Raw genomic sequence first — 25980 nt, 5'->3', positions numbered from 1 at the left:
CTTAATCACTTTCACCACAATTTTTTTTCTTTTCCCCTTTTACAGCCAGTCAGAATTTTCTGCTATTGTGTCCACTGCTCTTGTTCTTTTTGCTTTACACTTCTAAGAAGCTGGTTCTGCCTCCTCTAACATGTACAGCATTTTAACTTCACAACCTGTCAGTCTTGTTCCCCACCTCAACAGATAGAAAAAGCCAGCTCCAGTTAGTAGATGACAAAGCAAACAACAAAAGCTTAGATCTAAGCACCAATTAACCTCACAATTCCTGCTCAGCCACTGCACGAAGAAATATGGTAGAAATTCTCAGTCACATTTACTTCCATTCTTTCTCAATGTCAAAGCAGTAATAATGGATTGTAACTGTACTTCTTCTATAGCCTCAGCTCTGTGGGAATTTTGTTTGTTCTGAAATATTATAGAATAGGATACCACAACTGGTAGTCAAGATAAACATTGAGGTTTTACCTTGAAGGACTTCAGGCCACAACGCTTTTATGTAAAACTCTGTTATAACAGAATACTCTGAGCCGAGTTCTCCCTCAGGAATTTCTGTAAGCAGAAATCTGCAAAGCACCCACAGTTTAACACCTAATCAAGTGACATGTGGTTTTCTCAACAGCTGTTTCTTATAATCTGTTAGTCTAACTCTTTGGCACTGCTATGCAATACAAAAAGCCACCTGGGGCAGTTCAGAATATGCCTCCATGTGCTAGAGATTTGTGTATTCTGCTTCTATGAGGCAGTTGTATTTTCTTCACCAATGCAAGAGAAATATAAAGTGGACATTTCTAGTGCATTACTCCAAGTTTAAAGCATCTTCTATCTCCATGTCCAAAGGAACAGGGCACATTTGCTGCAATATCTGCCTAAATTCACAGCTACATTAAATATGAGACTGTAGTACAACGACTGGAAAGAGGCCACCTACCTTTCTGCTTCACGACCATTTCAAAACTCTTTTTTACATTACACTGGCCATTTGGAAGAAGAAACACAGCAGGTAAAGGAAGAAAAAAAAAAAAAGCCTTTGCTGGTGGCAAAGATATATCTACCCTAAGCAAAGGGCAGTGAATCTGCAGGTAGAACTCGTATCTATTGAAGACATTAAAGACATCAATTAAAGTCTCTATCAACACAACAGTGACAGAAATGGACAAAATAGATTACATCTAACCTGAAATGACTCCCCAAGGCAACCCGTGTCATAACACACTGGCATAGTCAGTCTCTTACCTGAGCTGGTGAGCACACTCAGGGGACTGCTGGAGGAGGTGAGTGCAGCGGTGCCACTTGGTGTATTCTGAGCTGCACTGGCTGCAGCTGCTAACGCAGCTAGGTTCTGTAACTGCATCGCATTCAGTCCTGCAACACATTGAAGAATGTACAGTTTCTCCTACAGTAGGCACCATCATCCAAGCCTAAGATCCATCAGCCTCTGCACCTCATAATAGGGTAGGCAGTAATGGGAAGGAGTTTAAGAACATCAGATTTCAGTACTAGTTACTGAATCTATTCAACCCTGTGATTCTTTGTTAGAACTAAAAGGGAACATATTTCGCACATAATGATGATTCTCCTTAAAAGACCATGATCTCAGATGCAGATTCCAGAGCACAGGCACTTTCAAGCAGTGTTATGTCCAGTCACAAAAGCATAGAGATTTTAACTGCTATGGAGAGTTAAGCCACGGTTTGATGGAGTTGATCTGCAAGCCAGAGAACTTGTCTAGACATCAGGCTAATAACCTCTTCTCATCTTATATGCCTCTACTCTCTTTACATGGGAACAGTAACAACTGCAGAATTCTTTTAAGAAGATCTATATAACACAGTGGCCAATGTCATACCTTTAACCTGTCATCAGCTGAACATCAACTTGTTTTGTCTGGCCTCCTTGGCAGCCAGGAAGCAACAGTCAACTGTGAGACAAGGTTAAGTGGCAACTCCTAACCATGAGATCAACCACTATATGCACAGATCAGTCAGCCGGTCAAACAAAAGTGGTAAAGAAAATAGAAAACATTAAGCATGTTGTGGGTAATAAGCCAGGAATACTCAAGTGAGAGGAAGATGTGTTGATGAACTTTTTTATCGGTCATTTACATATATGACTCACCTTCATTTTGATTTATAATTTATGAATTAAATGATTCAGTCAGTATTGACACTAATTTGCCATCTTTCCTTGTCACTCTATTATCATTCATCCTGATTCTGTTCTAAAGACTCCTGTATTTCAACCATCCTTCAGTTAGCTAGCTCAATTCTTCCATTTCTTCTTCTTCCCTTTCACATCTCCTCATTTGTGTATCTTAAATTTCTCCTCTTTTCCCATGACTTTGTTGATGTGGTTCCTTGTCTTTCAGATGCTTCATAAGTACGTGGTGACAAAGCACACGTGTCAAAATCTCAGCTTTACAAATAAGGATGCAAACAGACAACACAAGGATGTGAATGGCAATGCAGAATAAACTGTTCATCTTCTTAGTAGCTTATACTACCTTTAGCTTTTTTATTTTTTAAACCTCAAACTGTTTTAACTTTCTGACTGGGTCCGTATCTTTAATTCTATTTAGCGCTCAAAACAAGAGGATCCAGATTTTGTTTATATTCTCTAAGATGCAATTCTAACAAAAATATTAAGTTAAAACCTAAGTTTTGTTGTCATTGTTACTGTGCTACAAAGGGTTAAAATTGCGAGTGCTAGAGCTAGTGAAGAACAGAGCAGCTTGCTTCCTTTCTGAAGCAGTTTGGCATGTACACGCTGCACCTGTTCTCCTGCCATCACATTGTTTTTCCTTCTGCTTTCCAATAGGGTCAAGACTAAATTTTGTCTATGAAGCCCAATGCAGACTGGAATCTAATTACCTGCTAATTTTTCTATCAAAGTCAAGAAATGCAATTGAGATATTAATGGAGCTTTGAAAATAAAATAAAATTCTCCCTGTGTAGAACAACAGCCTTGGAAAATTCAAAACACCATGCGACATGCTACTTATATGCCTAGGTTCTCAGTTTTTAAGGTGCTTTTTATACAGTGAAGACAGAATTACCCTGAAAACTCCACATGCAGTTTCATTTAGCTAGGTCCCCCTCAGCAGCCCTATGGTAACAACAAACATGAACTGGTTTTAGCTTTCCTCCTTTACTACTATGTGCCTTCATACATAAGCAAGTGGGAAAAACTGGCATCATGCTCACAACAAAATCTGTATACATCACCATCACAAAGCTGTAGGGTGTAGCAACACAAGTCAGATGTACAAAGAGACATTTCTTTCTTAACAGCTCATGTTCAATGTCCGCACAGACAGGGCATGGACAATTGCTAACTACCAGACAACTCAAAGAAGCAATTTTAAAAGCTTTAAATGTTCACTAGTAAAACAAAAACCACGTTGTTGTTGGTTTTTTTCTACCAGCAAAAGCATTTAGAGAATGTGGAAATGGGAGTTACTAACAGGGGTCTTATTATTCCCAACCTGATGAGGATGGAAAGGGAAAATTAATTTGCTGCCCGATATCAGAAATTTAAGAATATCTCCATAGCTCTAGAAGAAATAAGCTAAAGCTACTTCAAATATACTTGCTTATAAAACATTCATCTATATTTGGTGTACATTTTGATCAGTACTCTACAGCTAGGAATCTGGCTCCTATCTATTAAGTTGGTATTTCTCCATCATAAAAATATTGTAATCAACTAGCTCAAATGCAGAAAATAAAGAAACAGAATGAAGCCCTGGTTTAAAGTGCTATCAACACTGCATTTGCAACTCTGAAGTACTCAAAAACAAAGAATTTGAAACAGGAGACTTAAAAAATTCATTGTAACTGAAACACATGCACTAGTTTCGATGAAAATGAATTTATACAGCTTTTTTTTTTTTTTTTGTATCTGTAAGAGATTATAGATTTCAAATGCCAGAGGTAAGAGAGGTGAACAGCATACCACAACTTATCTTCAGGACAATGGTTAACTAAGATTAAGAGTGAACTTCCACACTCGCAGCAGAGTATTCCTATTATTCCACAAGATCAGCAAACTCAATACTATTTACTACAATCCAATATGTCTACAGCCTTCTGGCTACTTTCTCTACCCCCCTCCTCTTTACTTTGGTATCAAATTTATCCTCTGATGAAAAAACTCACCTCCCATTGGGTGGAGGCTGCTCAACGTGTTCAGGTTCCCAGATGAGGCTGCTGCTGTTTGCTGAAGGAGCTGCAAATAAAGCTAGACATTACACCAAAAAACAAAACAAGAGTGAGAGTGAGGGCTGGCTCCGCTTCTGGGAGAAACTGCATCACACCACAGCCAGAGTGCCGTCACAAAGGGAATTCCCACTGCTTACACACCACATCACAGCAAAGCACATCAAAAATTCCTCTTATAAAGCACAGCCAGAACACCATCACGGTGAAAATCAGTGTTGCCCATGCACTACATTGCAGCCAAAGCAATAGCAAAATGCTTTTCACACTCAGCATAGTCAATACACTAGCCGAGGCAAAGCTTCTATCTAATGCACAAAGACAAATCAGCACTGAGACTCAGTAATAAGAGTGAGTTCCCTTTCAAAGTACCTCAGGCAGATCTGCCACCTGCAAGGATATACTACCTCAAGTCAGACTTTACAACTGACATCACCCATATGGGACAAATGGCATGCCAAAAGTCAACGAGCCAATGTGAGAGGGGATCTCTTTCACTTTCCTTAAGCACAGCACCCATTAAAGAAATTTCAAGTCCTGGCTAGGAAGCTATTCAGGAAGATTTCCTATTCCTTTCTCCATTACTTATGTATTGTTTAAAAAAATTCCAATCTATCAACTTATGCAGAAGTAAGAGAACGCCCCCAGTGCAATAGTACACCATACCAAGAATGAGATGAAGCTTTCCTTTTCTGCTTTCTAGATCTTAACATTGCATGAAAACAGTTCTCATAACTACTCTAACAACCTACAGCACATTAGTTTATGAAAACAAACAGCAGACTGCACTCTGTTGTATCACTGTTGCGAGAAAGAGCAGAGTCTCTCTATTCACTGGTGAATAATTGTTTTTGGTTTTTTTTTTTTTTTTTTTTTTTTTATTGTGCACTGTGAGCTGCTTGATGCTTTCACCTGATCAGCTTTTCTCTTTGTACAGCACCAAGCACTATTCTATGTTTCACCGGAGGAGGATGAGAGAAATAAATACTGCACGAGGAACAATGGAAGAATACAATAATTATGTTATCATTATGTCACAAAAGACGTTAAAGGGTATATATTTAGATGAATAAACACAGAGCCCATAACATGTGAGGAAAACCTTCCCTCTACAAAGTTATTTTACATGCAATAGGAAAAAAGTTTCAGTGCTTACTACTTCAGAAACTGGGGCTGAAATATTCACTTAAATGCCTCCTGACTAGCTGTTAGGAAATGACAATTTCCTTGTAATTCAGATTCCTCATCCACCAACTGGAAGATAACAGCCCTACTCCTGTCTATAAGGAGCCTTCAGAATCCATCAAACGCCAAAAGACAATCAGACACCAAGCTATGAAGAGATGAAAAAAAACCAGGTCAGAAACTCACTGCTAAGTATTGCGGTCCAAGCGTGTTGAGACCAGCCAGGTTTCCCCATACAGAGGCAGCACTGATCTGCTGCATTTGTTGCTGGAGTTGCTGAGCAATTCGTTTCTGCTCTTTGTCCTTCTGTGTGTCTGCAAATTTTACCACAATGGGAGAAGAGCAACCCTGCAAATAGCAATTGAAACAATTACATACTTCATCACAAAACTACTGCATTAAGACCAGCCATTGGAAACATTTCTGATACCCTCCCCAAACATATGTAATCAAACAGTGCATTTAATTAAAGGTTCAAAATCTCATTTGCTTTTTATTCTACTTTGTACTTTCATATTTTCTCTGCAGATGAGGTTTCTATCTTGAATCCTAATAGTACAAGCAGAGCAAACACAACAGCCCAGGAGCAGTATTTATATACTTCTCTCCACTCTCTAGTTCCCCAAACTCCACAGTGACTGCCTGACAAATTGCATCATCTCTTGACATCCACCACCTTGTCTTACCTCCATGGTTTGCGCTTGGTGCATTGCTTTGATTGCTGTTTGCGCCATGGCTCTTGTTGTAAAAGTCACAAATGCACAACCTGGAAAAAGAACACAAAAAGGAACCAAGTCATCACTATATACACATTTCTAGAACAAATAAAGAAATGAAATGCCTATTGGAAAAATCACAGGAATAGCTGAAACGCCACCCTGAGGTGCAAAAAGCAGCATCCAGCAGAGAACAGCCAGAAAGGTTCCTGCTTACCTCGGCTCAGCCCATCTGGGCCCCGTAATATCCTGCATTCTTCTATCTGCCCAAAGGGGGAGAACATCACTCGGATATCATTCTCATTGCACTTCTTCGATATCATTCCAATAAACAACTTCCTATCTTCTACTGCTAAGAAATCAGAAGATAAGAGTATTACCAGCAAGTATGCACTTACTACATCTTATTTTGTCAAATTTTCTCCATCAACTGTAGAATTACTTCTCCTCTAATTTGGGGAATTCCAGCTGCTTGTCAAAACCAGATTCCTAACAATGGAATATTTTTGTTTTAAGAAGATTCATATTAGACTTCTCATACGGATCCTTGTTTTACATTTTACTGAGCTGCAGGAAGTGAAAATAAATAAATATTGCATTCAGCTCTTCCCTGTACCTCCCACATTCATTTCCTGGTGAAGAAGAGTTGTGTGTATTTTACTGGACTATTTCCATTGTTTCTCATCTCTTCATTTTAGACAGCCAATGCACCTCAACTGCATGTAAACAAGCATTTTAGTTGCAGAAGGCTTCTTTCTAGACTATTAGATTACCCTCTACCATGCCAAACATGTGAATTAAGTTCTGCCTATTTCCTTATGTTCTTGCCAACAGTAGAAGCAAAAGCCTTTTAGTTGTTTCATATTGACCCATTTAGATCTTTACCAAAAGCATGAAAATGACACCTCAAATCTGAGCTGTCTTTTACCACATATTACCTCCAAATGCCAATGCAAAGATATATTAAAATTGAAGGAAAGCTTTCAGTGTGGACTATTTTAAGATAAGTGGTGCAGTGACAAACATTTATCTTCATCTGCCAGTTTGTGGCTACTAACTTCAGAACTTTATACCTCTCAATCTATGGATTTGAAAATGCTAGTCAAATAGTTAAATACGTCAAATGCTAGTCACCTGTTTTAAGTGAACGAGAAAATTATACTCTGAATGCCACTTGGACATATAAAGCAGTTCACAAATAAAACATTCAATGCTATAACATGACAACTGCTGCAGCACAATTTGAAGCTTCAAGACAAAAAAAAAAAAAGTCTTCTATTTAGTGTCACAGCAAGAGGCAATTTATTTGCTGAGCCTTCCTTGGAGTTGGAGGGAAAAATCCCAAGCCATTCCAGCTGGCAGGGCTTCAACTGACCATTAAATCTTAAAAGTTGCGCTCAATTCACTGTCAAACTCTTGGAGCATAAAGCTGTTTTAAAATCCTTACTGTAGTCAATTTTAGCTCAAGAGAACCAGAATTCCTTTTATTAATGGCAAGTTAAAATATTTTTTTAACCAATGCTTTCATGTTTATACTTTCATCTACATTTTTTTTACTAATATTCATTTAATAGCCTCAGATCTGCCATCTAGAACACTCCTAAGTCCTTTCTGCCTCCTCCTTTCCATTATTTTCCCAGGAAACACACATATCTGAGCATGTGTACATGCATATGTGTGTGCATAAATAAACTCATATATACATACATGGATAAATGATCATTTTACTCAATGCTAGATGTAAATGTCTGAAATGGTCAATGTACAGAACTACATTCACAGTATTTTCTCTGCTGGAGATGAAGTGTTGACTCCCACTCTAGTCACAATAGACCTACAAATTAGTTAAGACCTGAAAAGCGTTTCCAGATTTCGGCCACCTTAGTTCTACCAAGAACTCACTGGATGTTTCCCTAACCACACCATGGTTTTTCTAGCAAACAGCAACAGTGGTAGATACTTAGTCATGAAATTCTAGAGACCTCATTTAAACTGCCTAGTGTACTGAAAACATTTGTTTAAAAAAATAATTAAACCCAAACCCCAGTACAAGATGACTTTGTCAGAAGCTGTTCAACACAAGGAAAATCTTGAAGTTTCCCAGTTGGAATCAATTATGCCACAAAATTCAGATTTTAGTAAAGCTTACCATTATTCTTTTCACTATCAGCTGGTTTCATCTGGATAGGATGGTGCATCTGAAATGCAAACAGATTTAATCATAAATGCATTCACTTTATGCTAGATGAAATACATTCCCACAACAACGGTGGATGTATAAACTTGTAGCCTATACTGCCACTACAGAAAGGCATTAATAACAATATACAAGCATCTGGAAGAAAAATCTTTTCCTAATTATATACCATCATTCCTCCCAAGAAAGCATTATTACAGAAGACACATCCACCCACTCTACTACCAAATCTATTATCGTTCCAATTTTGTGATTTTTCTCATTCTAATAGTTCCCTTAAAACAAGACTTCAGAGAAAGATAATGTCTGTTTTTATATCAGTGGCATCAGAGATCAGAAAGACAAGATAGAGCTGTGAAGGGAGCATGTCTCTTCTCTTACCCCTGGGAGAATCTTCATGTTGTGAAGAGCATTCTGTGCTTCTAGTGCAGCTTTACGGGTATAAAATGTAACAAAACAGCACCCTGCAATTGAAACAAAATGCTAACCAAAGAAGAACTCTATGAATCTTGACATGCTGTAGAGAAATTATATGTCCCACTTCTACTCATCCAGTGACAACCAAAAGAAGTTAAATAATGAAATAGGTAGGTATCACTGACAGGATTATGTTTTTCTCAACAGTTACTAAGCGTAATTAAAATATTCTGAACAGAGTCAATACTACCAGCACAGCACTAAAACAATCACTTAGACACATCTAGCAAACAACTCTTGGCTACTTCCATTTCTAAACTCAATTACTTGGTTGTATCCAGAACTTCCACCTAGTTTCAATGGCAATACAATATTGCATGTTTCTGAATTTTGTATATTATTTGAAACAGTGACATTTCCAGCAACATTTTGGCCATATCATAACATTATAGCAATGCTCTGGAGCAACACAATATTTGTTTATTAGCTGCTCTGCTCAGCACTCATAATCTATACTCTTCATACATCCCCAAACAAACATGTAAGACTGGAACAGTGTAAAAACAGCAGAGGGCTCAAGTCTAATATGAGAAGTATAGCTCTCACCTTTGCTTTGAGGAGGGTTCTGGCTCCTGTCTCGCAAGACATTGATTTCATAGACAGCACCATACTGTTCAAAAAGTTCTCTTAAATCTTTCTCACACCAGCTCCGTGGGACCTGACCCACAAACATCTTGATAGCATCTAGATCAGGTTGATCTGGGTGATCCAGTGTACCATTCATTTTCTTTGAGCTACAAAAATTCAATAAGGCATTTCAGTTACTTAGGTTGCCACAAATTCTAGATGTTATTGCAATTAGAAGCAGTATGCCTACAGCAAGTAGGCTACAGCAAAAAACATTTGTTACATCAATATGCATGCATTTACATATACATGCCATATACATAGATATGTACATTGCTTGCCAGTGAATGCAAATAATAATACACATACACACAACTACATTCAGAAAAAATATTATTACTCGCATTCACTGGCAAGCAATATATTTGGAAACCAAGTACTCTCTTCATACGGTTGTTTAAAACTTCACCTAGTGTTTGCTCCTATAATGTAGTCAACATCTACTTTTCACACGATTTTCTGATCTGGAAAAATATTAGTTCAATTCTGTAACATTTTACAGAAGACACCATAAAAGAAAAAAAACTAAACTCAGCTGAACCACAAGCTGCTGCAGTTATTAATAACTAAGGAAAATAAGAGGACATTTTTTGTATGCTTAAGCATGACTATCTGTAACTGTTTCTCAGAGCGAATAATATCTTAAAACAGAAAAAATACAACTGAACTGATGAGAAGTCTCATTAAAGGTTTTCAACACAGCAGCTTTGTGGAACTAGGCAGCTTTGAACAACACTCAGCAAAAAAAAAAAAACAAAAAAAAAAAAACAACCAAACAAACAAAAAAACAAACAAACAAAAAAAAACCAAACAGGCTGACAGCACTGATGAACAGGTTGGCCCTTGATAATCTTAGTTTCAGAGTAAATCAGGCGGACTAACAGTAGGCTGCTAACACAGCAAAAGAGACATTTATTAGACTATAACACAGAAGTTTGGAGTATGGGGTTCCCTGCATGTGGCAGGGGGTTGGAGATTCATGATCATGAGGTCCCTTCCAACCCTGGCCATTCTGTAGGGTTCCACAAAAGGCTCCCAGGCGATACATGTATGAATAAGGTACTGCTAGCCATTTGAATATTATTTATGGCACGTTAATAAACTGCACTGTACCCTGTTCAGCTAGTTGCAAGCCATACACAGCATTCAGTATCGACTCCTCATTGCCTGTTGAATACAATGTGAGGTCTTGTTTTTGGTAGTCAGTCTGATATACCACAGGATCTACCTCTGTGGAAGACTGCCTGTAATGGCAGCTATTCTACTGTAGCTATAGTGATTAGCAGGCTAAAATCGCTGACCAATTCCAGCAAAATCTAGAAAGGACATGAGGAGGACAACAATAACCATGCAGTGATTCCCTGCAGGTCTCAAACCCTTTGTTGAAGGATACAAGCATCCATCTTCCAGGGTACTCAAATCCCTTCACTTCTGCCTTTTTCTCCTCTTAAAGATTATTTTTCAGTGGTTTATTAACGGTACATTAAACAGTGTTCCATTGCTCATCTGCAGATTCCTCCTTCAACAGACTTTTCAAAAAAAAATTCAAAAGCAGGCAATGTTTAGTTATTTTTTCCTTTCCATATTCTGCTGCACAGAGCCTGATAAAGAACTCCTGCCATAACTTCCCAACAGTATCAACAGACCTCATGAATTTCTTACCAGGAGGGATGGGAATAATCACAAATTCCTATATTACCAAACCTTTCCACTCAAAGGGCCAGCATCTCTTCAAATGTCCAAGGTAAAGAATACTATATATAAAGATGTAGATTCCATGCTTTTTGAATCCGATTGAGAACTGGAAATCACTTAACCTCCTTAAGTAAGAATTTTCAGCCCCACATTCTTTCCCATGAACAGTTTCAAGAGCACAGCCCATCTCCTGTTAACTGAGCAACTTTCATGAGACTTGAACAGTATTTCAAGGAATCTTTCATTCCCAATTAAAAGGTAGAGTCTGGAGTCATCAACGGGAGAGAAATGGAAATGTTCACCCAACAATACATTTTAATAACTGATTCTGTAATATCAGCACCTTTTGCACACTGTAAAGAGTACAAACAAATAGCTTTACTCCTCCTCAGCCCTTATCCTAAAAAACAAGTTGTTGTGTTTTGTGGTTTGGTTTTTTTTAATCTTTCCCCCCTCATCCAGAACCCAGTATCGACTCTTAATGTCCAGTACAGCTTCTCCACAAACTTCAGACCTCCAGATCCTCCTATCCCTCTTTTTCCACTATCACAAAGGGAATGTATTAGACAGCAGAGGCTCCAAAGACAGCAATTCCAACTACCACTTTGGTTACAAGCTCAGACATGAACACACAATACTTACACAGGGCTAGCATTCAAGGAGCAATGGTCCACCATCATCTCTGGAAGAAAATCCAACTTGAAAGCAGCCATCACCTCGGTCTGTCACAAACTCCTAACACTAACTCAGTGTATTGCCTAACCCCTCAACAACACCACTTCCAAAAGTCCTGCAGGTCTTAACACTCGGCCACACAAAAAACACTCAAACCACAGAAACAGAAGCTCAGGGAGACCAGCAATAGACACCACAGAAACAAGCTGGACTGGGAAAGGGACATGGAATCCCAGATTAAAAAGGGGATGTGACCATGTGAAGGGAGGCTCAGCTCAATACACAATGAAAATGCTGATGCACTGGGCTTGTTTTGTGCAATTTTCCCTGGCGAAGCAGTACTGAGCACACTGTCAGATAAACAGAGTGTCAGATCCATGAAGATAGCAGTGGGTAACAGAGCAGAAAGAATACAAACTCCAGTTTTTCCACTCCCAACTAACTCCTTGCATCCCAAAATGGCAGTCCAAGACCCTGAAACACAGACAGTTCCCCACATCACCAGAATTAAGGCAGACAATTTGTTATGTGTAGTCAAAAGGTTCCTTCAGCACAAACCTTTTCAGTGTCTGATTAACAAACTCACTCTTTCCACCTTGTGCCATTTTTGACACACTCCTAACTTACAGGGAGACAAATCTGAAGCTATCAAAAAAATTATAACTGAGGAAATTTGGTTGCTCAAAAAAATCCGTTACAATCACAGAACATCAACGGCTACTTAACCCTCTTTAGAGAAGCAAAACATACATTGTTTTGGAAAGAGCACTTTGCACCATGCCTCTTTAATTCCAGAGACATACAGAGCCTACAGAAGATAAAGAAAGGGAAAAATATGCACCTGCTGGTTATGCCATTTTTGCTTTTGTACTGATCCTGGTAGTAATTTGTTGAAAACTGTTGTATAATCTTTGAAAACATTGATGTTAACTCCACAGCTTCTTCATCGATAAAACAGGTGTAACGTGTTCTTCTACTCACTGTGAGGTGTATTTGTACATGTAACACAGACCTCCAGTAGTTAAGCCACCAGTATTTCAACTAATGGGGAGATAACCTCGATAATACTGGATGCATTGTGAGATATGTGAGGAATATTTGATTGCAGAGCGTGCTACAAAGCCAGCTGGGTGTGTCTGAGCACCAGACCATTACCTCAAGTCCAGTATGAATCCAGATAAGCCTTATGCATACGTTCAATACAACCACATAATAAACTCTTAGAGCATCACAGAACACATTCTGGGGCAGCTGTGATCATTTTTCTCATCTGTTAAGTACTGCAACATGTACCTGTAGTTATTTAAGAATGGCCAGTTTACACAACTTTCTTCATGCCTGCAAAATTAGAGTGTGCCTATTATTATTATTTTTACATTAATAACTATTTCTAGTCTCTGGAAAAAGACTATTTTTCATCTTCTGCCTGCAGAAAGACTTATTTAAAATCTCTATTAAAAAGAGCTGGACCTTTTAATACAAAGGCATAAGCACATTACTGCAAAATAAAAGAATGTGTTAATTTATCACACATGGTAGATGTTCAGCAGCAACTACTTCACACGTGCTCTTGCTACACGGTAACTGCACTGCTCCTACAAATAGGTAAGCAGGCACTGTGGAACATGGGTCAATTTATTAGCTTTCAGTAAACAGCTGGCATCTTCCTTCAGACACATCTCACAGGCCTCCTTCTTGAAAAATGCCATGCTGTATAAAATGCTTTACTTTCAAATGTTGGATTCAGCCTGGAGTCCAATCTGTGGGACTGTTTGAAAAAAAGTCCATAAAGAGAAACATTTCAGATTTACATTTTAAGAACAGCAGAAGATGTAGTGGGGTTCTCTCCACTGTTCAGGTAATTCTGTAGCTCAACAGTACAAATTCTAGCCTTACCAAGGAACACCTCCTGTCATCCTTTGCTTTCTGAAGCAGTCAGTAAAATACTCCAGCAGCCGTGTTCACCACAGGTTCAATAAGAGATGATGCTGGTAAGACATACTCTAGAAAATGGGTTTCGAAAATGTTACTGAGATTGATTAGTTTACTGAAGAGAATCACTAAGTCATTATGATTTGTTTATACCCTCACTATTTTCCTCATCTCTCTGCTCCTCAAAATTGAGAGCTTTTTTTTTGCCTCCTCCATTAAGATTAAAAACACAGAAAAAGTTACAGGCAGAGAAGCTCACAAGCTCTTCACTGTCACACTGTTACAGACCATGTCAAGTTCAATCTACTGGCTTTGAGAATTAAAACATTGATTTTGTGCCATTATCCCGCTATACTTTAATTTCTTATTCTTGTTATACTTACTCTCATTTCTCCTGTGATATGCTCACTTCGGTTAATAAGCAACGGTGCCAATATTTCAAATGCTGTTATGCACAATTTGCAGAAAAGGAAAAATCAATACTAGAATGGTGGATAAATACCTGAAGGTGCATTAGTCAAATACCCATGCCTCAAAATAGCACAATTCTGCAGTAACTGGTGGTTTCAGTGAAAAAGCAGCAGTACAGAGAACAGATTTGTTCAAACATTATTTAGTTGAAGGCATGGACTTGATGAGATTTGAAGTCCTTTGGACTTTGCTTGTAAAAGTATCAGAAAGAGTACAAAAAAATCTTATTTCACTACTGAATAGAAACTGGAAGAATTAAATGAAGCTGTTTCTTCGGAATTATAAAAACATGAAAGTTATCCCAGCGTTGCTCACAAAGAAAGAAAATGTACAGAGCTAAATGCACATACTTTTTGCTCAGATGTCAAATTCCTGCTGGCTTCCAGGCCCATTCTTTCACTGTTTCTATTCAAAGGATAATAGGAACAATGTCCGAAATTCCAAGCTCTATGGACTGTAGCTGCACATTTAAATGTGGTGCTAACCTGACAGTATGAACACAAAAGTTCTCTGCGTTCTACATCTCACTTTTTTGCATTTCTGAAGCCCCAGACTATACTGTAAAATATATCACCATATAGACTCCTCAGACCACAAGGCATAAATGCCAAACATTTTGCTTTTGTTTTTATGCTTGCAGAACTATGTCACATCTTTAGGCAAAAAAACTTAAAACAAAAAACAAAGCTCCATGTAGTAATTTCTTTCGCTAAGAAAGCCTCATTCACTTCAATGAGCAATTAACTCTGAAAGCTAAAGATAATACCATCTTTTATTTTACACACTCTAAACCTCAAACAACACGTACAACACATACAGCTCTGAAGCTGAGGGACTACGGCGATGGTGAGAGCAAACTATGGGAAAGGATGCAGGCTATAGGGAAATCAGACACTGTGAAGCTTTGAAGGAGACAGGTCCTAGAATAAACTTCCCCTTGTATTATCTGTGCATATCCAGATCCCTACAGTGCTGCTGAATTGCAGTTTTGCTTTTCTACAGATAAACCCTAGGTTATATACATCAAAATATAGTAACTGCTTGTCAATATTTTCCTGTTTCATTGTTGATCATGTAAGCAGTGATCAAATATTTTCTTCTTATGTGAAAATGAAATGTCTCCCCATACCTCAATAGGTATTGCCAAAACTGCAGTTCTGCTTCTGCCAATCTCCACAACAGTTATTCACTGCAAGTATTGAAATTTTAAACATTGGGAATGTTGAATTTACCATTAAAATACATGAAGCTTTGAGTTGCCTACAATGTAAATTAACTGAAAGTCATGTTCTAATATTTTCATAGAAATTAGTATATGAAGAAAAGGATAGGAAGGGAAGACAATTGCTTTTATCTGAGAAAGCAGCAGTTTCATCAGAGCATATAATTCCTCCACATCCAGCAGCATTTTCACATATTAAGTAACATCTACTCTAAAAATAGCTTGTACTGTATCAAATATCTGTAATATATCAACATTTTTTCAAGAAAAATCTATTTGAGGTGAAGCAACATATTCCTGATTTACTTCCATGGCATGTGAATGAAACCCTGTTTACCTGTAGCTCCTACTCCAATTAATTCTACAAACAATCAAAACGAATGGTTTCTGAGCTCTTGCCTGATAAACCCCCAGGACTCCCAGCTCTGCCAGCAGACAGCAACAAGCCACCTATTGCTCTGTCTTACAGGAAGATGCTCTCTCTACCCATGCAAAAAAAATAAAGAATAAGCTTAGCTGCCATTTTCATTTGGTTGTGCTGGGTTGGCTTTTTGTTGGTTTCATTTGTTTTGTTTTTAAACCGATCACCACTAGGTTACATGCATCAAAACACTACACATAAGAACTATCATCTTATAGCTATCATTAGGAAAGAACAACTAAGTAACCTCACTTTTAGTAACCTCACTTTTAGTGACAGATTAATCAAATCACCACTGAGATTTTAGACCCATTTGTCTAAGGCAGCTGGTACTAAGCATTATCAGAACCAAAACATCAAACCAGACTGTGCTCTGCTGCAGTTCAGTGCAGCAATTCTCAAGTTCCTTGCACACAATTTTTTACCTTAATTAATCCAGGCTGGACGTGGCTCTGTGCAGCCTGAACCAGTGGTTAGCAACCCTGCACATAGCACGGAGGTTGAAACTAGATGATCAAGATGGTACCTTTCAACCCAGGCCACTCTATGATTCTGTGATTAACATACACACTACAGATCCCTAGCATGAAAATAGATACAGACAACACTGCTCAGGTTAAAAATCTCCAAGTTACTGCCCCCCTATGGCAGCTGTGATTACAAGCCTGATACAGTAAAACAGAACATCTGTAGAAATCTGTTGTACAAAGGAGTGCTGAATCAGGCTGGCCAGAAAGGTCCTATCACTTGAAGATGCTTTCTCAGAGAAGCACTGGGGATTGCAAACCGTGATAAAAGAGAAGGTTCCATTTTCTCAGCCCTGTACAAACCTAATGTAAAAATTCAAGAGACTTCCCTTAGCTCCATTTCCAGATGTCAAACAAGCCAATCAGGATGCAGCCATGCTTTCCTAGGACATAAAGAACTGAAAATATTGCCTGCTAGACAATAAACCTAAGCACTATGGAGTTGACCCTTACTATAAATAAGGCAAGACATTCCACAAGCAGAACTAAAAGAAAAAGCTGCTCCTACAGATGTATCTTACTGCCTTACAATAAATCCAATGAATTTCAAGAGCCTTCAATGTCTTCTTCCTGCTTACCTGTGCAGACCACAGCTAATGACAAGACTACTTCAGAGCTATTGACACTCTGTCTTCTGTTTGGAAAGAGGAGCTGAATGTTTATTTTTACTTACTCAAAGCAATATTACATTCATTTAAAGTGGATTTATTATGAACTCAGTGCCTTGAGGCATTTATTGCTCTGCCATTTTTAGAAAATGAACAGTGGATTCAAAAGTTTTCAGGAAAGAATGATGGCGTAAACCTTGTGCATTGTTTCCTTTAAAAGGAAGCAACTGAAGAGCTGAGTTCTCCCTGGCAGAAATTTATTATTTTTGGTCAATAAATTAAAACGAATTGAAGCACAGACCACACACAGACATCCAATTGCTCCTGTTTGTTCCCTGTGCTGCATGTGTCCAGGCAATACAGAGGGCAGAAGCAGAGATGCAACGCTGGGTTGTCTGACAGGCTGGGGACTTCAAGCCTCTGTTTTGGTGGAAGAACAAACCACAAAGTCTATGAATTGAGTAATGCTCTAACAGAACCCTTTTTGACCTTAACGTAACAGTAAAAATGGTAAAACCAGATAGGAAAGTTTTGTATATACAGTATTATCACATGTCACTGTGAAGGCAAACAGTTCTGCATCAATTGCCACACATCCATGTGACTGACAAGTCTAGGCGTCTCACCCTTCTCACTTCTATTTTAAACAAGCACTGAAATGAATCCTTGCATCAACTGAAATAGGTTGCGCCTGGCTATTGTTTTCTCAAGTAACTAACATCTCTAAGGTGGCTTTTCAAATCATAGATAAGAAAGTAAAATCTTAATAGCTGAGACAGCATTCCTTCTCTCACCAGAGATGTTTTTTTGTGCAAAGGAGGTCAGATTCGTGTAACTCCTTGTTGGCAGGATACTGCAGGGGCAAGAAACATTCATGAGAGCAAGGGCAGACTGGACAAGTACTCAGAAGAAAATGACCAGAGGCTACCAGACAAACCACAGCAGGTTCTTAGCAGCTAAAAACAAGGAGGATTACTCAGTCCATTTTGCAGTCAAAAGGTGAAAACAAACAGTAGATATTGCTACTCCATGAATACAGATGGCAAAAGACTGGAACTTGCCAAAGATCCTGTATATGCGTGCTGGGAGAAAAGAAGGGCAAAAAGAATGACTGAATAAAAGGAAGAGTTGTCTTGTTAGAGCTAAACCAACCTATACATGAACTGTATAAACACCAATTAAAAATGCTAAGTTATTACCAGCAATTTATTCAAATGCTTTCATAAGCAGCAAAAATAAGAAAGTAAATTGCACTTTTAGCCTTAAGGGAACACAACAGCACAGTTACCAGTGTATGCACTTTTCTTTTTAAAATGCCTTGCAATTGCAATTCAGTCTGTGGTATGCTCAATATCTGGCCCACTCCTGCAAACAACATACACCAAATGGGAGATGGCAGCCCTGCAACATGAGAACTTATCTACCAGAAACAGGTTACAACATCTGTTCAAATCCTCAAAGCCAAACCCTCTCCCTCCACAAGGAACTGCTCTGCCAATACTTGCAAGTACCAGGGCGCCTAACAAACTCGGTTGAATCATCAGTCTCAGTACCAACATACGGTAGATAAATGAAGTTTACAGACTTCAAGATTGAGGCCCCCCAAATTTGTAAATTTTCCTCTCATAGTCTTTACCTGCTTGCAGGAGAGGGAAAGCACAAGCAGGCTGTGACCAAAACAGTGGGGCTGTGCTATCAGACTGGCAGTGCAAGCACAACCCGCAGCACTGCAGACAATGCCCTGCTTCTCTAGGGCAGAACAGCTGCACCACGCTGCCCTGACTTCTGCTTTCTTAGCACACAGCCAGCAGCTAACAGCAGTGTGGGGCTGCCAACCCAGTGCTTGACCTGCTGCAGCTGTGTCTGCTGCTTCAGAGGCCACACTACAAATGCTCACGCAAGCAGTACAAAAATAAAGAAGAAATGGGAATCGACTGGCCCACTGGGAGGAAACTGGGAGGAAACCACCTCCTCACAACAGCCTCGAACACCCATCTCCAACCATACCATTTCCTGTAATCCTACAGTAATGAAGGCTAAGTAAGCTGATCACCTCCGCAGTTCTCTGGTTTGAGGTTACTCAAAATAAAGTGCAAATACTTGATATAAGAACTTCAACTATCACAGCCCACAATAGTGCCATGTACTGCAACAGACAGCTTTGGTTAGGATTTACTGGGACTCTTCCAAGGGCAGTCAAGTATCCGACCAGCTTGTTCTCAAGGACAGTACCTATGCAACATCAGTTAATAGTCTGCTATACTGGTACAGTGAAATAAATAAGAGACGTCTATGTCAGGAAAATTTTCACATTGAAACATTTTCCAATGAACTCCACCTTTTCTTTAGCGTTTGTTTTCCTTCTTATACCTGCTCCCTAGTGACACATTAAACATATATGTTCATCATCATACAAATGTAACAGGAGAGGTGCCTCGATTGTCATCTGTCCTTAATTAATGCAAGGCATTTTCTTGTTGCTAGCTTTAGATTTCAGTTTTGTAGCTGAAGCTTGCTGTTCTTAAGGTCACAACTGGGACCTAAAACGTGTATTGAATTTCTGTCTTTCCCAGATATGTTTCCTCATTAAAATTTGGCATATTTCCTCCTTTTTTTTTTCTTTTTTATTTTCAGACCAAAGGAACTGAGAGGGAAACAAAACCATCTTTATCAGCTACTTCTTGGTGGTGGTAGCAGTGGGTTAAAAAAACTGACTAGAAAAAAAAAAAATAAATAAAAAAAATCAGCAAAACTCATTTGATGCAAAGGAGATAGCAAAGATCTGAGAAGGAACAGTACGAAAGATAACTGACATGAGGCACATACACACATGAACAAATGGCTCCAAGGCCAAATCATGAATCTGGAGCAATTAATGCATGACAACATATTAAAGCAGCTGTACTTGTAGAACAGATAATGGCAAGCCTAAATGCAGGCACCCCACAATAATTAACTTTGTCAAAGCAAAGACAAGGAGTAATCACTGCATGTTTATCCTTGCTTGCGAGACACTTTACAATTAATAATTGATACAAAGAAGCAGCACTGATGCACGTATCCTAGGGCTAATGTTTTTGAAGCAGAAGTTCATAAGTTTCTTCCTCTCGTTATTGACTTACTGTTTATGAAGGCATACAGCCATTCAAAAAAAAAAAAAAAAAAAAAGTGAAGGATTTAATCCTGTTATCCTCATTTTAAACACCTGCAACAATTCCAGCAGTTTGGGAAGCATTTAGAGTTCTTATCATTATCGTGCTAGGTCATAACAACGCTCATACTTTGCCAGAGGCAAACTATGGAAAATTAAATACCAAAGAGATCTGAAAGACCTGTGGATACTTTGGCAACGCAGACAGGAAAAAAATCTTGAGAAAGTAGGAAAAAAGGCTTGGTCAATACAATAGAAAGAGGAAATAAAAGCAGCAATACGACAGAGCAGGAGTCAAGGCAGGAAATGAGTACAAGAAGTGAGGATGTGCATCTTTGCCCTGTGGAATGACAGAGCTTTTAAAAGGAGGCAGGATGGAATACTTAAGGCAGCAGGAGGATTTGGTTGTTTTGTTATTTTTTGTTCTTCTTGCTTTTTATTAACTGAATTCAGACCATGACACACATAGGAAGTCTGGATGGTAAACAACGCCCAACCTTCCTCAGATCAATGTTTGCGAGCCCTCCTGTCCTGAAAGCAGAGGTACAGCTGCATTTATACTGCCTTTCTTCTCTTTCTCTCTCTCACAAACATTGTTTCTGAGCTTACAAGAACGATTTTAATTTTTAAGGTTAGAAAAGGTCACTACTAACAGCCAAGAGTTTACCGTAAGGTATTTCAGCCTTTTATCTAAGAAACAACCCTGCAAGCAATTAATTCTATAGAACATGGTATTTTAGATCATCTTCAGCTTTAATTTATGAGTACAAACAAGACCTAAGAACCTGGTTTCAAAGAGGCCTGAACTTGGCTGTCATTTCCTATATTACAGGAACGTGCAGCTCTGTACTTAGTCAAAAAGACACACAGAGCACTGGAGTGGGCAAGCCACCTAACCACATTTTCCAGGAGAGGCTGCAGAACCAGCTGTACCATTCCAGGACAAGAAGATTGTTCTGTCACTCCACAGGGGAACTACAGTAATGAGAAATACCTTTGGCTAAGGTTTGTTGCAAGCAGTGCACCCCAGTTTGCATAAAGAATTCAAAGAAAATTAAAAACTGACCAGTTTGCATGTTCTGTCTTTTAAACTTCAGAAAAGGAATGCATGACCTAAACTCAAAGGAACAAACTTGGTATTACCAAATACATTTTAAATCTCTGCTTTCTGATAGGTCTTAGAATAGTAGTCAGATCTGCTTAAAAATCTTCTTAAAGAATGATACATTCTTTAAGATTCCCCCCTTTCCTCTTTAGGTGTCAAGGGACCTTTTGGACTAAACAAAGCAACAAGTCTCAAGTTTCCCTGTCCTTTCAGCAATCAGAACAACCAGGCAAATCTAATCTCAAATTATTTCTTCTGATAGTACCAGATACAAAACAGGAACAGTTAAAATTATACTGTAGTAAAAAAATAAAAAGAATAAAGCACTATTTCTCTCCAATTTCTTTTTATCCAAGTGCTCCTTTGCATGTTATCTCAAGAGTTTACAAACAGCACAGACAGTTCCAGAAGAGTACAATCCACCTTTGAAATATGAAACGCTGCAATAATCTTTCCTATCACACTGCAATAATCCTTTCTATTTTCCTTGTCACACCATGACAAGGCATGATTTCCTCTGGCTTGTGGTACAGGGATGCCAAGCAGATAATTGTTTTCACCTTCAGGAAAACTAAAAAAGGACCATCCTAAGGGAGGAGCAGGACAAGAACGCTGACTGTTCACAAGGTTCAAACAGCGTAAAATTTGTTTGCCCAGAGGAACATCAGCACAGTGAATGTGGATTTGACAAGCAACAATCCAGCAGGCACAAGTTCCTCACTCCTGAAAGTGTCAGCACTCACACAGCATTAATTCTTGACAAGAATAACTGTAATTTGCCTTGACAAAGCATGGTATGCAAGTTTCTGAATAGAAGGAAGAAACTCAAGTCTCAGAATAAAGTCTCCATTTCAAAAACTTGGAGACAGCAATTACCATAAAAGCAAGAAACAAAGGCTCATTGATTCCTCATCTCAAAGCAAAGCTGACTGTTCCTCAGTGTCATACACTGTACCAGACTAGAATCAGAATTCCATCACAATTCTACCCCAATCCATTTCTGTACTGTCAATTTATTTACGTCATCGTAAGAGGTATTTTATAGTGGGATGCATATAAACAATTTTATGTAACCTTAGATGTTGGAGAATTACTCCTCTTTTATTTGGACACCTCTCTACCATCACATTAAGACAAATGAATTCAGGGTTGTTTCTTTTAAGGATGAGAAACTATATATCTTGCACACAAGTGAGGTTTTCCTTTCCATAACTTGGTTTCAGCAATCATAAACAGGACTAATTCATTTAAATAATGTGAATGTTTTGTTATTTCCATAATCCAAACCAATTCTGGAACTGCATTTTGTAATTGGTAGAATCTTTAAGTCTGAAGAACGAGGTCTAATCACAGATTAGACTGTCTGGTAAGGTAGAAATGTCTCACACACAAACACAGTAACCCCTCTTCCATATGTTCTTTATGGTCCTAAAGGAGCAGCAAAGGAGAGGGAAGGGTAAGCGACAGAGTGCTAGTTTCTTAGCAAAGGAGCTGTATGCTGTGCAATACCTGCAGTGCCTGGAGACCAATGCCTTCCAATAGGTACTTCCAAACAATCACCAGTTTCTAAAAATCACTCAAAAGTTATGGAATTCCTGGACTGCAACTAGACTAGCCAGCAGGACTGGCATCATCTATAAGCCACCATATCATGCATGATTTTCCACTGACCATAGATCTTATTTTGTTCTACTTTCTTCAGCAATGTTTGGTCCAGACATTTTTTCCACAGTTCTTCCGGGCTCTTTCTCTGTCTTCAACAGGACAAGAAAGTCAGTGTACCAAAGCTGGGAAGGGGGCATTTCTCTCTGTCCACAGAGCCAGTCGAGCTTCTAAGTTCCGAGTTAAGGAAGTACCACAGAAGGAAGGAATCCTTCCTAGTCACTCATGCTTTCCTGCAGCACCTCTTGCTGCTTTGTATCTAAGGTGACAGAATCAATGCCACTGGCTCCCAGCTGAACCTCTAGCTACAAAGAGGTGAAAACAAAGTGTGAGGAAGTTTCCAGTACCACCATTCTTCTTGCAACTGAGAAACCTGATTAAACTATGGAAAATTCAAAGCCAGGCAAAGAACAATACGGCAGTTTTGTACAATGGGACAAACTCAATTTTGTCCTTTCAGCATTCACAAGAATTTGTAAAATCATAACATGGCTTTATTTCTCAAATCTCCTGAAAAGGTACAATTACTGCAATCTGGATCTCTGTATCACATTTCATCTCCAAGCTTGGTCAAATCTGTTAACAAGCATCCACGTTGTCAGCAAATCATTTCAATTATCTCTGAAGCTGGTAACGATGTGATACGCTCTTCTTTAGAAAGCCTTACATTCAAGACTGTGGCAGGAATAAGATTGACTCTTATTGAAATTGGAAAAAAAAAGCACATATTTTTCATCTCTCAAGAACTTTGGTAAAGCTACCACCAGCATTCTGTATAGAAGTTGGGAGGTGCCATGGCGGGTGTACTGTTTCCTTCTCAAAAGAGCCTCCTTGCTTTGCCGATGGACTAAAGCATAAAGTATTTCTGCCACAGTACAGGTGATTATCAGAAGAGCAGAGCCACTGCAATCTGAGCATGGAAGTGTTACTTAACATAGCAGCAACAAGCCTTTAAGCTGCACAGTTACCATCTGATCTATTTTTTTTGCTGCTGCTGTGCAGCCATGAGAGTTTCACACAATCCAATTTGCTAAACCAGAGAAATAACCACTTGATTGTGAAATAGCTTTTAACCAGGTTAGCAAAGTCAAATTATCACCAGAACCATGTACAAAAAAAAAAAAAAACAACCCAAAAACAAAAAACAAACACCTGGAGATCAAATAAAGCAGGAAGGAGGAATTGGCTCATGAAACTACACTCTTACTGGACTTCAGGCATCAGCAGAACCGCATCAGAAAATCCTCACATTTAGCTCCAAGCATTTCCACACAAATATTTTCCTTTTATGCTGCAATTAACAGAATGTCACAGCCTGTACAGAGTTTTTCCACTAATATCTTTAAGGTTTTATGTTCTATAGAATACTTGAGATTTATTCCAACGAATAAATTACTATCACGACACGCAATCCTACTTCATAGTTACTTACATTTATAAGACTATTAAGTTACAGATGAAGCTAAAGGAGCTTATTAGCTAGATACTAGCAGTCCTAAATTGTTTACACTCCCAACACCCTTCAGCAGCACAAGGGCAGCAAACTCCAAAGAGCTGAAGGTTGAGGGAATGCTGCTCGCTGGAGTAGAGAGTAGCTGTTTTCACCACTGAAAGTAAAGACAACTTCTCTCTGAACCTTTGAAATGAAACACCAATAAGCAACTGTGGGCCACAAACTGTAATTGGTTCATACCTGCAGCTATGCACTTCTCTAGCACTTCCAGTCTTCACTCTAAAAGGAAAAGAAAAACAGACATTGAGTACTCCAGTTAGAATCAGCTAATAGCAATAATTACAACATGAACCGCATCTTGCAGGAAGTATGAGACCTTTGAGACTAAAGCCCACTTCTAGTAATGCAAGTTTTCACATGGTGGTAACAATCCTCCTTAGACTGCTCAATAATTGATCACAACACAAGCTACTATACATTGAAATACAAGACTTAAATTTCATTTTATTTTTCAACTTCTTCTATGCTTCTGCTTAGGTTGTATAATAAGCTTATGGCTGCCTTGAAATACTTTACAGAAAATACAAGTTCTTTTATCTGTTTACAGGCAAGCAACCAAAACCATGATTCACCTACAAGAAGAGTTTTAAAAGGCTATTTGAGTGTGCACATCTTCCTTGCTTTGCAGGCCTCTTCATAACCTTTGTTCTGTATTCTGAAGAATACAATACAATAGAAGTGTGAATAAGTGATCTTTATTCTCTTCCATATACTTGGATATTTATCGCATGTACTCACACCCTCTTTTCCACAGGGAGACCTCTTGGAAATTTTACATCCTTGTTCAATAATATTAATAAAATATTATACCCTCTAAATGAGTACAGAAGCTTAAACAACAAATTGAGTTTTCTTATAAATACTAATTAAGAAAAATAAAAACCAATCTAGGAATCCTGAGAAATGTAACTTGGTTACCTAAAATGCCTATTTTCAAAATTATGGATTCCCTTACATTTTCTAGAACTGGCTACTGGTGACACATTTTTGTTTTGTTTCAGAATAACATTTGGAATAATGAATTCAGAAGAAACAAACGTACCATTTCAGACACTAACTTCTACTCATGATCCTAGCTAATATTTTACCTGACTACACCTAATTCCACCTCACCCACATTCCTTTGCTTTTTTGATGTTTAATTAAATAGTATCTGTTTATGGCCCAAACGTGGTCTCTGATTCCTGCTAACAGCCCTGGCTTCAGAACAGGTAATAGTAATGTTACTTTGTCTTCCACTTACTCTCACACTTTAGAAAGTATTTAATCCAAATTGAAACGTCATAAATGCTGAGTTACGTTTCTGTGATAATCAACTTTCAGTAAAATCTGAAACATACAGCTTGTTGATCACATAAATGCCTCTGAATACACCAGTAAGCAACTTTTTAAATGGTAAAAAGAAAACGTTCCCTGAGCACATATAACTATGTTAAACTAGAGAATTAATTTAAAAACTTCAAAGGAGATGAAGTACAGCTAACACAGCCAGAGGAAACCAGAATTCTTGGATCCTTTTAAGAAAAAAAAGAAATACACCTCACTGAATCAAAGACAAAATCTAACACAACAAAAGCTGCAT

At 38.5% G+C, this 25980-nt stretch overlaps 1 protein-coding gene across 12 annotated transcripts in view; it reads right to left on the bottom strand.

Moving 5' to 3' along the window:
- The window catches only part of CELF1 (CUGBP Elav-like family member 1), a 54131-nt gene that overhangs the window by 16449 nt on the left and 11702 nt on the right, over positions 1–25980 (bottom strand). For 6 of the 12 annotated variants that reach the window (XM_052695983.1, XM_052695972.1, XM_052695973.1 and 3 more), the window contains exons 2-10: positions 24579–24617; positions 9336–9523; positions 8694–8776; positions 8265–8313; positions 6333–6467; positions 6086–6165; positions 5586–5747; positions 4155–4236; positions 1234–1362 (exon numbers count right to left, since the gene is read on the bottom strand). In XM_052695983.1, coding sequence (XP_052551943.1) covers positions 1234–1362; positions 4155–4236; positions 5586–5747; positions 6086–6165; positions 6333–6467; positions 8265–8313; positions 8694–8776; positions 9336–9513 — 898 coding nt within the window. In that variant the 5' untranslated portion in view covers positions 9514–9523; positions 24579–24617. The remainder of the gene's footprint in view (positions 1–1233; positions 1363–4154; positions 4237–5585; positions 5748–6085; positions 6166–6332; positions 6468–8264; positions 8314–8693; positions 8777–9335; positions 9524–24578; positions 24618–25980) is intronic. The other 6 variants (XM_052695974.1, XM_052695976.1, XM_052695980.1 and 3 more) reach the window with 3 other exon arrangements.

Source organism: Tympanuchus pallidicinctus, unplaced genomic scaffold (assembly GCF_026119805.1).
Source record: "Tympanuchus pallidicinctus isolate F22 unplaced genomic scaffold, pur_lepc_1.0 scaffold3, whole genome shotgun sequence".
NCBI classification, from domain to species: domain Eukaryota; kingdom Metazoa; phylum Chordata; class Aves; order Galliformes; family Phasianidae; genus Tympanuchus; species Tympanuchus pallidicinctus.
Note: the sequence above shows the minus strand (reverse complement) of the source record. Positions and strands in the feature narration are given on the sequence as shown.